Consider the following 14586-nt stretch of genomic DNA (forward strand, 5'->3'; position numbering starts at 1 on the left):
TAAATACACACATGTCCCTGTGAAAAAACTGCTAAAGCTGTCAAATGGAATGGACAGCTTAAATTTATTTGTGGCCAAACTTTTCTCTGAGACATTCCACCACTTAAATATGCTCTACAGGTACATCTCAAAAATATAAATACCAAAAAAAAGTTTAAAAAGAGATTTCTCCCATTTCAGAAAATGAAATTCACATAATGTATGAATAGAATATTTATAGAATATTCTATTTCTATTAATAAAATATTATATTCTATGAATATTCAACCATTGAGTGAAATATTTCAAATCTTTATATTACATTTGGGTCAGAAAATTACCACCCACCATGACACCAAGAGTCTAGAGGAAGAGTGATTTCAAATGATAGTCTAAGCTAATGATTATTAGTATTTATCAAATAAAATAAATAAACTTGACTTGACAGTGCCACGCTCATTTATACCACTGATAATATATAATAGTTGCAATTGAAGCCATGGCTTTGTTTGTTATACTCTTCCTGTTAACTTTATTATGTTGATAGGAAAGTTCAGCAGGTCATCTATCACTTCCTGTTTCCTTAAGGTGTATGATGCCACAAATGTTAGCCTTTACTACTCTTCAAGATGAAAAAGACAAGCGAACAATTGAAATAAGTAGGCCACAGACATGTTGATCTTCAGGAAACTGACCCATAACCACAGATCCACAACTATCAAATCTAAAAACAACCTAAACTGTGAAAAATAAGACTGGGAGACAACCAAACTTTGACACACTTTGTGGAATAAAAGTCTTCTGACATCACTGCAGCAAAGATTTGCTTCTCCACGTCTTCATGACACTATTTTACTTTAAGGCTTTTGCGCACATCTTTTCCCAGCATGTCAGTAGTAGTGTCAGGCGCTGAATCACATTAATGAATAGAATAAACAACACCTTCCATAGCACTATACTGAACATTTTAGAGGAAGTATCTGTTTGCTTTATGCTCCACAGAAATTAAACTCCTGCACCAAAACCAACTAAGGTGATGCAAAAATGTGTTCTAGTCTCATCTCCTCTGCCCTTTACATTCACATAAATAACTTCAGGGATTTATACAATCTGATATGCATCCTGAAATTTTTTTTACAGCACATGGAGCCAAACTCAGAGTTCCTGGGCATCTTGCCTGGATGATATTTCAGTACATACAGAGCTGTGGCTGGACTGCATTTGGTAAATGTTGCCCATTTGTTAGAAGTACTGCTTTTATCATTCACAAACTGAAAGCAACAAGACAAACTTAAATTGGTCACATTCCCCCTTCTTTTAGATCACTTTTTAAGTTAAGAAAGCACCAAAACACGTCCCAACAATAAATCAATATGGTAATTTTATGCACTTTTATTTGCTGTTTTGATCAAACTTTATATGTTTTTAAAGCTTTTTAACATATAAACTCCACTGTAAAGTTTTTTTTTAAATAATTGCATTAAGGCCAGATCTAGGTTTTAATTCTTAATGTGTTATGTATTAATTCAAATATGAACTTTGATTTAATAATTTAATTAGCACTACAGACCCCATTAGACTAGAGGACCTGCTTTCAACAGATTATAATTGCACACCCAGAGTGCTGAGAGTAGTCTCATTTTTCCCTTCTTTGTATAGAAAAAATGTAGACGATGCTTATACTTTGTGGTATTAGAAGGACAGCTTATGAAAAGATGTTTGCCCATGTCTGCTTATACCCTCATATTTATGTAAAAGGTTGTGAAAAATAGTGCAAGAGAGCATTTTTCTAGTAGCCATCATCACAATCCTCTCTTGGCATACAGACACCAAACTTTTGACCAAGATTCAAATGCTGTAATAGCTTCACTGGCCATTTATGGATGCACCCGTGGGTCAGTCATTCAAATTGCTATGTGAAAACACCCACTGCACACGTCAGTGTTTTTCATAATAGATATGTTCTCGCCATATGTCATTAACAACTGACGTTACCCACACCTGCAAATAGATAAAAACAAAAACTGCCATAAATTAGATAGTATAAAAAAATAGAGTGAAACAGGGTGTTGGTGTTAAAAACATGAAGAAAATGAACAGCAAAACACCGCAGACTGCCAAGAAACAAGCTGAAATATGTCAGTATTTAGAAAGCAGCCCTGCTTCTATCGAAGCTACCTAATCATAACTTTTGTATTTTTAATTGAATGTTTCATAGGTCATCATCACCCAGTTATTACACAAAAGTCATGCTTTGTTGAGAGAAAAGCTCTCTCTTAGCCCCTTCACCTTAGTTGCAGAGCAAACAAATAGCAATCAAAACATACGTCTGAACATCCAAATGTTCCAGTGAGCAGAGCAACCATAATCTGAAAGTGGAAACAATATAATTTAATCAGAGTCAAAAATAATTATCAGCAGAGCTGTCCAACAATCAAAAATCAGTCACAGAGAACTTCAGGGAGATAAGTAAATCACCTAACTGTATAGCGCTGTATGTCCACTCAGTGCAAGACTCCACTGTTGAAGAAAAAGCATTCTGAAGCATTTTTGTTTGCTGTAGAATATTTGGATAAGTCATTGAAATACTGGAAAATTATACTCTGTCAGATTAAATCTGATATACCTAATTTGGGGGAGGAGTGGCATTCCACATTAGCCCCCCAAAACACCATAGCGACACTAAAGTTGGTAGGTGATATAATCATGGTGTGGGACTGTTTTTCAGCCTATGCTAATAAGGATAAAAAGTGCAATTGTACATGGACATTATTAATAAGAAAGTCAGATAATATTAAATAGGGACAGATACTTTACCAGTCAGGTAATCCCAAACACACAACCAACAAAACCATCAATTGGCCTCAGAGAAAGAAACTAAAACTGAAAGAATGAGCCAATCAATCACTTGAATTAAACTCAATTGAAAATTGGAGGCCATCGAAGAGGTCCCCATAAGCTCCAAGTTATGAAGAACATTTATATGGAAAAAACTGCTCAAAAACACACCTGCACAATTTAGGCAGCTAGTTTCTACTGACAAGAAACATCAAGACACTTTCATTACTAAAATATGTTCCTAGAAAATATTAAATATATTCCAACAAGCATCAACATGCTTTTTTTCACCAATGGAGTTGTGTACAGTGAGCATGTATAGATACCACTGCAGTTGAGAGCTTTACCTGTTATTTTCATAGAAAAGCTACACCTACATGACTCCAAGTGTTTCTATGCTTCTCTGTATGTGGTCTGTGACTCTAGGACAGCGCTATAACAGAGTGGCAAAATATGGATGAGTTCAACACCTATTTTTGAAACATTATCTTAAGAGTCATTAAGGCAGTGGATATATGTTTATTTCTTCATTATCCCAGATGCAAGGAAACATTCCTCAATCTCTACAGTTTGACACAGGTTATCCAGGTTTACACCCTGATGGATCAAAGATTTGCTGTTCATTAGCACATGTAGCACCGGCTTTAACTGATGGGTGGCTGATTGCCATGTTCAGCTAGTTAGCTTAATGAGTAAGAGCTGACGGCTGCTGTTGGCAGGCCCCGACATAGAGATTAAACCAAAACCTTCAGAAAGTGCAAAGCCCAGTGGAAGCAGGCAAACCAACTGCATAATTTCAAAATGTCACAATTTTATAGTTGAAATGAAGACACACAAGAATAAATGTAACCCTGTACTGCTCTCAACTGGGCATCATCTTACAAATGCTAGTCTTTATACAAGTTTAATTCAAGTCAGATTTGATTATTTTCACATATGCTACATAATGAGTTCTATATACAGTATGTACCATAAGAAAATTAACTCTAAAGTTTCTGAGTCACTGAGAATAGTCCTTTCCCGCTTTTAAAATCAAAATTGTGCTTCCATCAGCGTCTCATTGCACCACCCTCTTTCTCCGACTTGCTTCTTTATCTCTCAGAGGAAGTCTTTTGATAAAGCTATCCCAAAGTTAGGAGCAGCCATGAGGATAGCAATTGTGCAGATGATGTTGAAAACACTGAATCCGACCAGGCACAGGCGGTCGATGACGGCAGCAGCGAACTGCCACTGCTCTGCTAAACTCAGCTGACGGTCCTGCTCGCGAACGCGTTCCACTAAGAACTGCACCTCCGTTAGAAGAGCCTGTAGCTGGTTGTCCACAGCAACAGATCGAATCATCCCACTGTGGCTCTGTAGGGCAGCTGATCTCCCACCCCCAGGATCTAAGCCACAGGGTCCAGTGGCTGCGCCTGTATGCTCAGGGTCTGGAGATACTAGAGTTTCCAGTGGGGGGTTCACAAACTTTGAAGACTGGAGGTGCTGATGTATTGGTATATCTCCAATCGTTCCCACCGCACCTCCTCCTACTGCTGCCCCTTCATCTCCTTCTCCTCCTCCACCGGATCCTCTGTTGGCCCGCCCATGGCTGGTAGTTCGGCACCTCTGAACAGGTTCTAGTTCTGCTGTGGTCTGGAAGGTCTGAAAGCCCATGTAAGGCAAATGACCATTGGGCTGAGGTGGTGGATTGGAGCTTGCATTAGGCTGGATATTAACCTGGGGGCGTTGAGGAAGTTGGTGGGACAGAGGGTGGCTGAGCTGTGCCAAGCTTGCCTGCAGGGCACCGAGACTTTGTGGCAGGATAGAAGAAGCTGGGATAGGGATGGGGATCGTGGTGGTGGTGGTGGTCGTCGGAGAGGATAGAGTCTTGCTGTGAGAGTCTGCTTGGCTGCTGGATAGAGTGGGTTCTGCTCCCTCTCCTGGTCGCTTCATGCGCAGAAACCAAGGAACCCACTGCAGCAGAACCAAGTGTACCTGAAGGTCAATGACACCACAACACAGTCACAATACATATGTGATTGACAAGTACAATCACAAATTTAAGCAACTGCAATTGGCTTAAATTTGCATTATCTCTAGTTTGGTGGTTCCTGCATAAATGAGACACTCCTTTAGTCCCAAAACTAATTAAGATGCAAAAATTGGATGAGGGGAAAATTGTAGTACAGTCCTGCAAAAAATGTCCTATTTTCCACTGCAAGCAAGAGATACCTACTCAGCACACAGTAATGCTATTTCCCATCATAGTGTGTTATGTATAAAAGCAAAAGAAAACTTCTTCATGGCACAACTAACAAATAAATAACATATTTCCTTTTTCTGGACCTGTTTCTAATGTTGCCTTATGTCATTAGAAAGGGATTCATATAAAAACTGCCTTTGTCTCTTGTTGAATAAGAAACATTTTGTATTTTTATATTTGTCCATTGCAAATTACAAAACAGAAAGAAACCGTGTAAATAAAGTTGGGTACCTAAGTAGTTGGATATGATTTGTCCACTATTTCCATCAAAGAAGGGCTCATGATTTTAAAAACTACAAAATACAACATCAGCAATATTTATTAGTCAGCATTTATGAGTTCCTTTTAACCATTGCCCAGGCTGGCACAGTAAAATAACATAATTGATGTCCATCATACCAGGATAATAAGTGTTTTCAAGTGGCCATTTTCAGAGTTTTTAATGTAATTAAGAAATTGCAGTTAACAGGCACCATTGAGGTCAATGAAAGAGCAAAAGCCCTTTATGAGAAAGCTGCTCTTATAGGATGAGGCAAATTAAACTCAGAGTTTACTGGGAATAGTCCTCCTGATGATTTAGCAGACTTTGCAGTGGTAGTGCACTGCCTTATTTCTGCAGTAACAACTAAACAATCAAAAGTCTTGCAAAAATATTCAAACTTTTGACTTGAAATTCCCTCTTTGTTACTGGAAACATCCATTTAATGAGCTGATGTTGTGAAAAACTCACCCAGCGTGGCATTTGTCCACTATTCAGACTGTGGTGATGAAACTGGAGGACAATGACTGTGGCTACCACCGACATACCAACAATCACCATGGTGCTGGCAAAGTACTGACCTGAAGCACACATGTTAGTAACCACAAAAGACAACAACATCCAGATATGATGCACCGGTATGCATAAAAACAGAAACAACTAACCGATCAGTGGCACGGAGTCGGAAGTGGCGGGCATTATCTCTGCAACCATCAGCATGAAGACAGTTAGAGAAAGCAGAACGGTGATGCCTGAAGGCAGACACAGGACACCAAGGAGTCATAGTGAGAAAAAATACCATCCTTTAAGTATGGAGATACAGGAATGGACCACAGTGAAATATTTATTATGTGTTTGATTATCTGCCTCAATTATCCATCTTCCTGACACTCAAAAGGTTGTACTTAGTTCATCTTTTTAACCTTTCTGTCATTGTCACCTCTTTCCTCCCATTGGTTCATTCTGCTTTAATAAAGTACAAAGTTATGATTTAATGTTCCTGGGGCAAGATTAGAACAAAAACAATTTAAAATGGCTCAAATGTATTCATGTTCCTTACATTTTTTCACATTAGGTTGCAATCAAAAACATGAGTATATTTATTTGGGTTTTTTATTCTTAAGCCAACAAAGCAGTGTGTTGTTGTGTTTTTTTGAACGTAAAACATGCCCCTTTCTGCTCAACCTGCGGCTCTAGCTAGATGGTCATGTCTTGGTGGGTTTGAAGTTATTCTATACTACAGCAGAATTATTTAGAAACAAAACTGTATTTTGCTTTCAGTTTATCTTAATGTCTGAGTGCATGTTTATTTTGGAGTAAAGGGAAATATATAAAAATGCACACCAGACTTTTTAATTCTTTAGTCATTAAAATTTGGAAAAAGGAAGCATTTTTTTACCTTCACCATTTTGCACTACTTTATGTTGTTCACATAAAATCCCAGTAAAATATATAAAGTTTATGGGTTTACTGTGACAAAGTTCGTGGATATAAATACATTTACAAGGCACTGTACGCACAGCTAGACACGAAGAGATTAGACATTATATCCATGCTCTCACACACAGTGTGTCCTTTTCATTTCATCATACCATCCCACTGCCTCTTTTCAGCTGTGGTATCTCACCGAGGCTGATCTTCTCCCCCGAGTTGGCGGGGAGCAGGAAGACCAGCAGGGTCATGGAGGACAGGAGCACGCATGGGATGAGCAGGTTGAGAGCATAGAACAGGGTTCTCCTTCTTAGCGTTACCACAAACGTCACATCTGGGTACGGCTCTGCACAGCAGTCATAGAAAACCTCATTACGACCTCCGGGGACCTCTGAAAAGACAGGGAAATAAAAAGATGCGGCGCAACATTTTATTGTTCTGCAGCAGAACGTGACTGATGCAACTAATAAAATGTTTTGTGTTTTGTGCGGTTACAGGCGAGGCATGAGAAAAAATGTGGCGCAGGAGTGGAATTTATCAAAAATATGGCTGAATATAAATTTTTAATTAAAATGCCGTGCAAGCAGCAGGATTTAAAATGCTGCCTTTTGTAATTAATGAAAAGCTGAGGGAAGATACTCTGAATTCTGACAGGTTTAATTAATCTGTGAATATTTACAGATGCATTATATTCCAGCCCAGTTTCTATGCAGTCGTACCCATAAGGTCCCACTCTCCATTGGTCATGTACCCCGACACATCTGCCTCCCTCATCTGGATGTCCAGCAGCCAGCCATCAAAAGTCCATGAGCCGAACTTCAGCTCACAGCGCTGGATGTCAAATGGAAACCATCTCACATCCACATTACATGTGCTGACAAATATCCCTTAAAATTCAGAGACAAGAAGGAAAATTTATTTACAGCACAGTAACCCCCCCCCCCATATGTGACACAGAGAGAATGTGATTAATAATTTACTCTCATGGCAGTCATGTGGAAGAAGGGGAAAATTAAAAATATCTGAACGCAGCAGACGTTCTAAATTAATTTTCTGCCGGATGAGTATATTTTGTGAATGAATAAACAAGTTAAATTCGGAGACTCCAGCTGTGCAGACCTACCTGGAGGCAGATACTCACAGAAGCCACTCGAGTTAACCAGCACGTTGGTCTTAAACGTGGCATCGAACTTATCGTGAGCACTGAAAAAAGACAGTAAAGTGATGAAGGTTTGAGCAGCAGCACAAATTTGGGTTGAATTGCAACCTTACTTAGAGTCAAGTAATTAGACTTGTTCATTTTTGTGACATTCTGGATAGTAGAAATTCTTAAAACTTTAAGAGAAATTACAAATAAGTCAATGTGAAAAGTCCAATGTGAAAAAAAAAATCTAACTTCAAGCTAATTTTAATATCAAAAAGGACAGGGTTTTTAAATAATGACGATTTCGGAGTGGCCAAATCAAGTCCATACTTGAATCTGATTAAGATCCTGTGCCATGAAAAAATCCCTTTCACACCCCAAAGATCTCTTGTCTTATTTAGATGTTTGTCTTTAAGATAATGGACTAAGGCATCAAGTATTGGGGGGAAATAACATGCCCTGTATTATGGTTTTTTAATTTGCATGACAATAAAATAATTTTTTAGATGTTTCCAAGCTGCAGGAGCCTTAAATGGGTTTTTGTGAATGCATGAGTCCCACACCTGTTGTAGAGCAATATGTCAGGGGTCCAGACCTGGTCAGGGGTAAAACGGAGGTTCTTGACTCCAGGATACTCTGACTGGTTCCACTGGAGATAGTGGTCATACCACTGCTATGAAGCACAAGCACAAAATGATCTAAACAAGTGAAAGGACATTGCTAAATTATGTACATGCTACATCCTTTTTTCTTGAGGGAAACATGTTTCTTGTCAGCTCACACTCTGTACTGAGGCATCGTCTTCATTTAAGCTCATGCTTATAAAGTCTTATGGTGCATATTAGGATTTTGAGCTATAATAATAAAGTAAAAATAGATTCATTGTGCTCTCTTAAGGCCATGTTTAGGGAAGGAGAAAGAAGCTGTCATCCTTGTGAGCAAGCCATTATCATGATAATGAAAGCCAAACAGCATCCGGGATGACACTGAGCATACTACTGCAATGGGCAGCAGCCCGCAAAAAAGCTTTCTGCAACACAGATCGATACCACATTATTAATGTTATCTATTATACTCACCATCTGCAGCCAGGCATTTGTGGTGAGGATCTGATTCTTCTCATCCTTGCATGACACAAAGCAAATAATATAATAAAGGACTTTGCAATTGAAAAAATTATTGTTCTCCTTTTTATGACTGCCTTAAAATGTTGCATTTGTTGGTTTTGCCTACACTTTGCATTTAGATTTCGTCATACAGTGGTGTTGATCATTTACACGCTCTTCTTTATTCTTCGCATTTTAAAAAGCGAAGAATAAAAACAAAGCATTCGAAACAACAAAGAATTTCTCATACTCATTCACCCAGAGACACCATCAGAATACTTTTCTGTTACAACTAAGTGAATAAAGCAATTTCAGCATGATTTTTAGGGTTCAGCAATTTCCTTCACCAAATATTTGAGATTCATGACATGGGTGTATGAAAAGTCCAGCTTGTGAAGATCTTAGAACCTTTGTTTTGATGCGCTGTACATTTAGGGTTAAACCATGACTTGAGAGGTATTACTGCATCCAAGTCACAACTTGAAGCAGCAAGCTAAAAATGTCTTCATCATTAAAGCGTTCAAACAATTTCTTTCTGTATTCTGTATGTGGAATAAGTCTATAATCTTCTCCAAATGTTCTTCTCAACAGCTGCCTTACAAGAATAAAAAAAGCTTTTGCATTGACTCATAGCTCACAAACTAATTCCAACTACAAAAGAGAGCTCTGCAAGGTGGGAACACTTTACATAAGGGCACCAATCAAAGCAACACTTCACCAATCAGTCTTTAATCATAAGGTGGCCAAAAAAGCAGTTGCTTGCCCTGAGGCACATGACAGCTTGTTGAGAAAATGCCAGAGGCACTTGAAATGTTCTCCAACCATGAGGAGAAAAATCCTCTGGGCTCAACAAAGTGTGACCTCTTTTAAGCTTCAGAGATGCTAAAAGTCTTCACACCTTTACAGATCTATTCTTCCTTCTGTTTTGGATTTTTTTGCTCTTTTTTTCAGGTTCTGAAACAAATTTTAATATCAAACAAAGAGATCTGAGTAAAAATTTAAAGGATTCTTTTGCTGTTTATTGTGTTTTAATGGGAATCCATCCATCCATCCATCTTCTTCCGCTTATCCGAGGTCGGGTCGCGGGGGTAGCAGCTTCAGAAGGGAGGCCCAGACTTCCCTCTCCCCAGCCACTTCTTCTAGCTCCTCCGGGGGAATCCCGAGGCATTCCCAGGCCAGCCGAGAGACATAGTCCCTCCAGCGTGTCCTGGGTCTTCCCCGGGGCCTCCTCCCGGTGGGACGTGCCCGGAACACCTCACCAGGGAGGCGTCCAGGAGGCATCCTGACCAGATGCCCGAGCCACCTCAACTGGCTCCTCTCGATGTGAAGGAGCAGCGGCTCTACTCTGAGTCCCTCCCGGATGATGGGAGATGATGGATAATGGGAATATATATATATATATATATAATTAGACTCCCATTGAAACACATTAAACAACAAAAGAATCATTTTTATTTTTACTCAGATCTCTTTGTTTGATGTTAAAATTTGTATATATATTTATTTTTTTATTTTTTATTTTTGCATAATTATGATCTGTACTGCTGTTGTCTTGACTGTGTCTCCCTTGGAAGCAGATTTATTAACTAAGTGGGACTTATTGTTAACATAAATGTATAATAATTTCATTATTTAATTATACATTGTATAATTTAATTGGTTATATAATGAATGAGCTGTTCTTCACCATGTTGTTTGGTTTATTTTCACTAGTAGTTCTGCCTGACATCTAGAATCAAGAACTCACTCATAGAGAACATTTCTGGCAGATCATGATGGAGAACATCCCCAAGCTGAAGAGCACTTGGGTTATCCAGCAGGACAATGATCCTAAGCGCGGCAGCAATCTCAGCTCTAAACAGATCAATTATATCAAAATAAAGATTTTCAAGTGGCCTACTCAAAGTCTGGGCTAATACCCTACTAAGATGCTATGGCACGATCCACAAGAAGAGCATTAAAGCTCAAGAAGCTTCAATTTTCATTCAAGAAGAGTGGGCTCTTTGCCACCAAGCACAGATTCTTGGAAGAAGTGAAAGTATTTGAAAAATTAATCAAGTATTAATTAAAGGAAATACCTTTTATCCAGCAGTTTAGCTAGGCTTGTTTGTGTGAAGGTTTTTCAGGTAATGGCTAGGCTGTGTGGATTGAAAATGGATGGAATACTGCTAAAAAAAAAAAAAAAAAAACACAAAACCCTTTACATAATGAACAGATCAAACGCTTGAAAGATCTAACGTAAAATTAAATAAAATGTTTTGGTAACCATATAAACAGCTCTGACTTTTCCTCTAGATTTTTCTTGGTTAACAGTATTTTCTGAGTTAATAATAATAATTAGGACTACTGAGGCATACCACATCCATGACCTGTATTAGAGTGAAGGAGAAGTGAACAGTGAGGGCCTGGGAGTCGTTGGCCACTGGTCTCTCCATAGGGTTGTAGTCCCTCAGCAGTTCTTTGAGAAGATAACGCTGGTGTGGACCCTGCACTGATTCTGGACAGAGGGTGGTGGGTGGGGGTAGTAGAGCAGAGAAAAATGTCTGTCAGATCACAAAATAAAGGAAAATTGACAAAAGAAGGCAAGTTCTGCAATTATCGTGATGGATTTAGGAAAATAAGGGAAGAAAGGAAAAAAAACACTACGGAATCATTGGAAAGGAAGTTAGAGGATAGAAATGTGAGAGCGTGCCCCAGGCAGGGGGAAAAAAAATACGAGTAGGAAGACAGAAATAGTCCCGCTCTTCTTAATCAATTACGTCTTTGATTGATCACAAGCACCCAGTCGGAGTCTTCCCTCTGCCATAAAAGCGTCAGCTTCATTTTATTCAGGAAATAGTGAGGCCATTAAACACTGAAACACCCCAGACAGACACACACAGCACTCACAACAATGAGGGCTTAGGAAGCGCTCTCTCTTTGCCACTAAACTACTCAAAGAGCCTAAAATCACTCTCAATTCATACTCTGCTGTGTAATCCCAGTTGATTTGGGGAGATGTGTTAAAGGTGGGCGTAAGAGGTGCACTAAATATGCTAAAAACAACTGCAGAGAGCAAGGAGTAGTTGTATAATGTCTGTTCTGTAGCCAGACTTCACAGTGGGAGAGCTCCTGGAAACGGTGTATGATTAATTCTCTCACTGTGGGGTGTCAAATCTATATTCACTAACAGAACTTTGAATATGATTCTGACTTCACAGATGGAATGTCTTTATGCAGGTTAATAGTCTCTCAGTGTTCATAATGTTCCTCTTTAGGTAATTTACCACCATGATTACCATTTCCTTTGCCTTTCACATCCACAGTGCATTTCACATTTATCACCACACCTTGTAATGATGCGCTAAATCCTTAAAATGTATTGATCTTTGTTGCGGTGGTTAACGTCACACTGGAATTTTTTTTTTTTTTTTTAAATGAACCTTCAATTTTAGCATAGTTATTCAGCTGGAAACAAATTTGACTGAAATATTTGTCATTGCTGTCACAATTACTAGCACTGCAAACAATTGCTATTAAATAACTAATTGTTCATCCATTACTATTTAATTTGATCAGAGTATTTAGTTATACTTAGCAAGCCATATTTTCCTGCTGTTTTACTCAAAATAGGTAAGACATGAAAACAGAAAAACGGAAAGGGGAAAAATTTGGGAAATTTTCAACAACTGTCAACAGGTCCATCCCACCTGAACTGTGGATCTCTGCAGCTCCTGCAGAGTCAATATGGCCTTTTCTAGCTGCTTCTCTGGTTTATGTTCTCTTTCACCAACCTCTCAATTTAAGCAAGAATCAAATCAAATTTTGGAAAGTTAGCAATTGTGCTGTTCAATTTTTAATTTCAGATCATGAAATCAGCATTGCTCTGTTAAATGTTTTAAGCTTGGGAATTGTTTTATAGTCCAACCCTGCTTTCAGTTTTTCCACAACTTCATCCCTGACTTGTTTTATATGTTCCTTAATCTTCATGATGCATCATCGTCTTCAATAAGGTTCACAAACAAACCTTTGAGTCCAAGTAAAGCTGTAAAATCACTGTAGAAGCTCCATGTTGAGTCATATGCAAAAAACAGTAGCAAATGTCAGTGCAGTTTAATAAAAAAAAAAAAAGCTGAATGTTTCCCACTAAAGTGTGGGCTGACAGCACGATGTGACAGTAAAACCTTGGGACAAAAATCATTGTAGTAAATACTGATGTCATGAAATTGTTGCACCTACAACAATATTTTAAGACAAAGGTAAATCAATACGAAATATATTTATACAGCATATAAATTGTTAACAGCTTGAATATCCACTAATTTTAAAGAGATATCATCTCTATATGCAAATATAGAGATGATATCTTCTTCACGTGCAAATACAGAAACGTACCAAATTTACATTCAAAAGACCCACTTACTCTTGTTCAAGCACAGTCCCGCTCAAAAGCACCCGTCGAAGTCACTCACCTCGGAGCAGAGTCGCAAGTATCAACAGCCAAAAAGCCACCGCTTGCCTCATGCTGCATTCCTCAATATGAGCACAGAAAGACTTGCAGGGGGAGAAATAGAGATGGAGGGAAATAAATGGTAAACTAGTGTAAAAAGGGGCATCTGTGGGGAAAAGAAAGCCTGCTGAAAATAGGCAGAGATTAGTAGTACTGTCAGCAGTGGCAGAGAAAGAAAAAATGAGGAGAAAAGGAAGAGGGAGCAGCAGACACAGAGTGGGTGAGACATGCAGTGAAATGAACACTCCAGTAAAGAGGGAGATGCTGTGTGGGAGTCGATCAAATTCAAAGATGGGCAAACCTTAGCCTGTGGTCAAACTCGTCCTTTGTGCTTCCATGAGCTTTCATTTCTGCAGACTTTATGGCAGTTACTGTATCTGCAACTGAATGCCAATGATCCTCAATCTTGAAGCCCTTTGTTGACTATCTCCTAAACTGCTTAACTTTTTTAAGTAACCATCCAGATCAGATCAGTTTATTTGCCATCAGATAATGAAGTTCTGTTTTCACTTAACAGCTTCTTAAATACATTTAGATATATATAGGTATTTTGAGTTTGTTTCGGTGCTTTAAATTTACTGCAGGAATCAATAATTGCAAGTAGTGAGTGGTAATTAAAATCATTTTGAAAAAGAGTAAACTGACATCACTGCATTCAGAACACAACACTGACCCCAACTGGATAAGGCAGTAAGTGCAGTCTGTGAAACGTTTGATCTGATGTTTGTTCATCTTTTCCACTGAATCTTTGACCTTCTTTTTAAATTCAATGACAGATCTAGAATAGCACTTTAAATTTCATGACGCACCTACAATTTTTAATTGCAATGCATAATCCATTAAAGGAGCTTTTAAGCAAAAGTTAAGATTGCCGTCCACCTAAATCACAAAGCCCTTCATTTCCCAAGATTTTGGAGAAGGTTGGGGTCCATCAGGAAATGAGGCAGATGTATGTTGATGTAAGGATTTATAAGTAACTGGTAGTGCTATATATAATTGTAATATTCATGTTGTATTGGGCAGTAATGATATCAGTTTTATAAACACAATTTTCTGTCATTTTTTGTCACTTCTTATAGAAGAAGAAGATTGTCATGC

General features: G+C 38.5%; 1 protein-coding gene across 7 annotated transcripts; it reads right to left on the bottom strand.

The window, feature by feature from the left end:
• Nucleotides 1-269: 269 nt before the first annotated feature.
• On the bottom strand, nt 270-13735 carry LOC102217475 (neuronal acetylcholine receptor subunit alpha-7-like). Of its 7 annotated transcripts, none has more exons than XM_023331511.1 (10): nt 13451-13735; nt 11369-11496; nt 8973-9017; nt 8457-8563; nt 7873-7952; nt 7469-7636; nt 6946-7140; nt 5984-6070; nt 5790-5899; nt 270-4791 (listed from the first exon to the last, which is right to left on the bottom strand). In XM_023331511.1, the coding sequence occupies exons 1-10, from the start codon at nt 13500-13502 to the stop codon at nt 3916-3918; spliced, it is 1848 nt and encodes a 615-aa protein (XP_023187279.1). In that variant the 5' UTR covers nt 13503-13735; the 3' UTR covers nt 270-3915. The 7 variants fall into 7 exon arrangements, with proteins under 7 accessions (XP_023187279.1, XP_023187278.1, XP_023187277.1 ...); XM_023331510.1 differs by having other exon boundaries at nt 8457-8566; XM_023331509.1 differs by having other exon boundaries at nt 11357-11496.
• Between the last annotated feature and the right edge of the window lie 851 nt (nt 13736-14586).

The sequence above is a fragment of the Xiphophorus maculatus genome, chromosome 3 (assembly GCF_002775205.1).
Source record: "Xiphophorus maculatus strain JP 163 A chromosome 3, X_maculatus-5.0-male, whole genome shotgun sequence".
NCBI classification, from domain to species: Eukaryota; Metazoa; Chordata; class Actinopteri; order Cyprinodontiformes; family Poeciliidae; genus Xiphophorus; species Xiphophorus maculatus.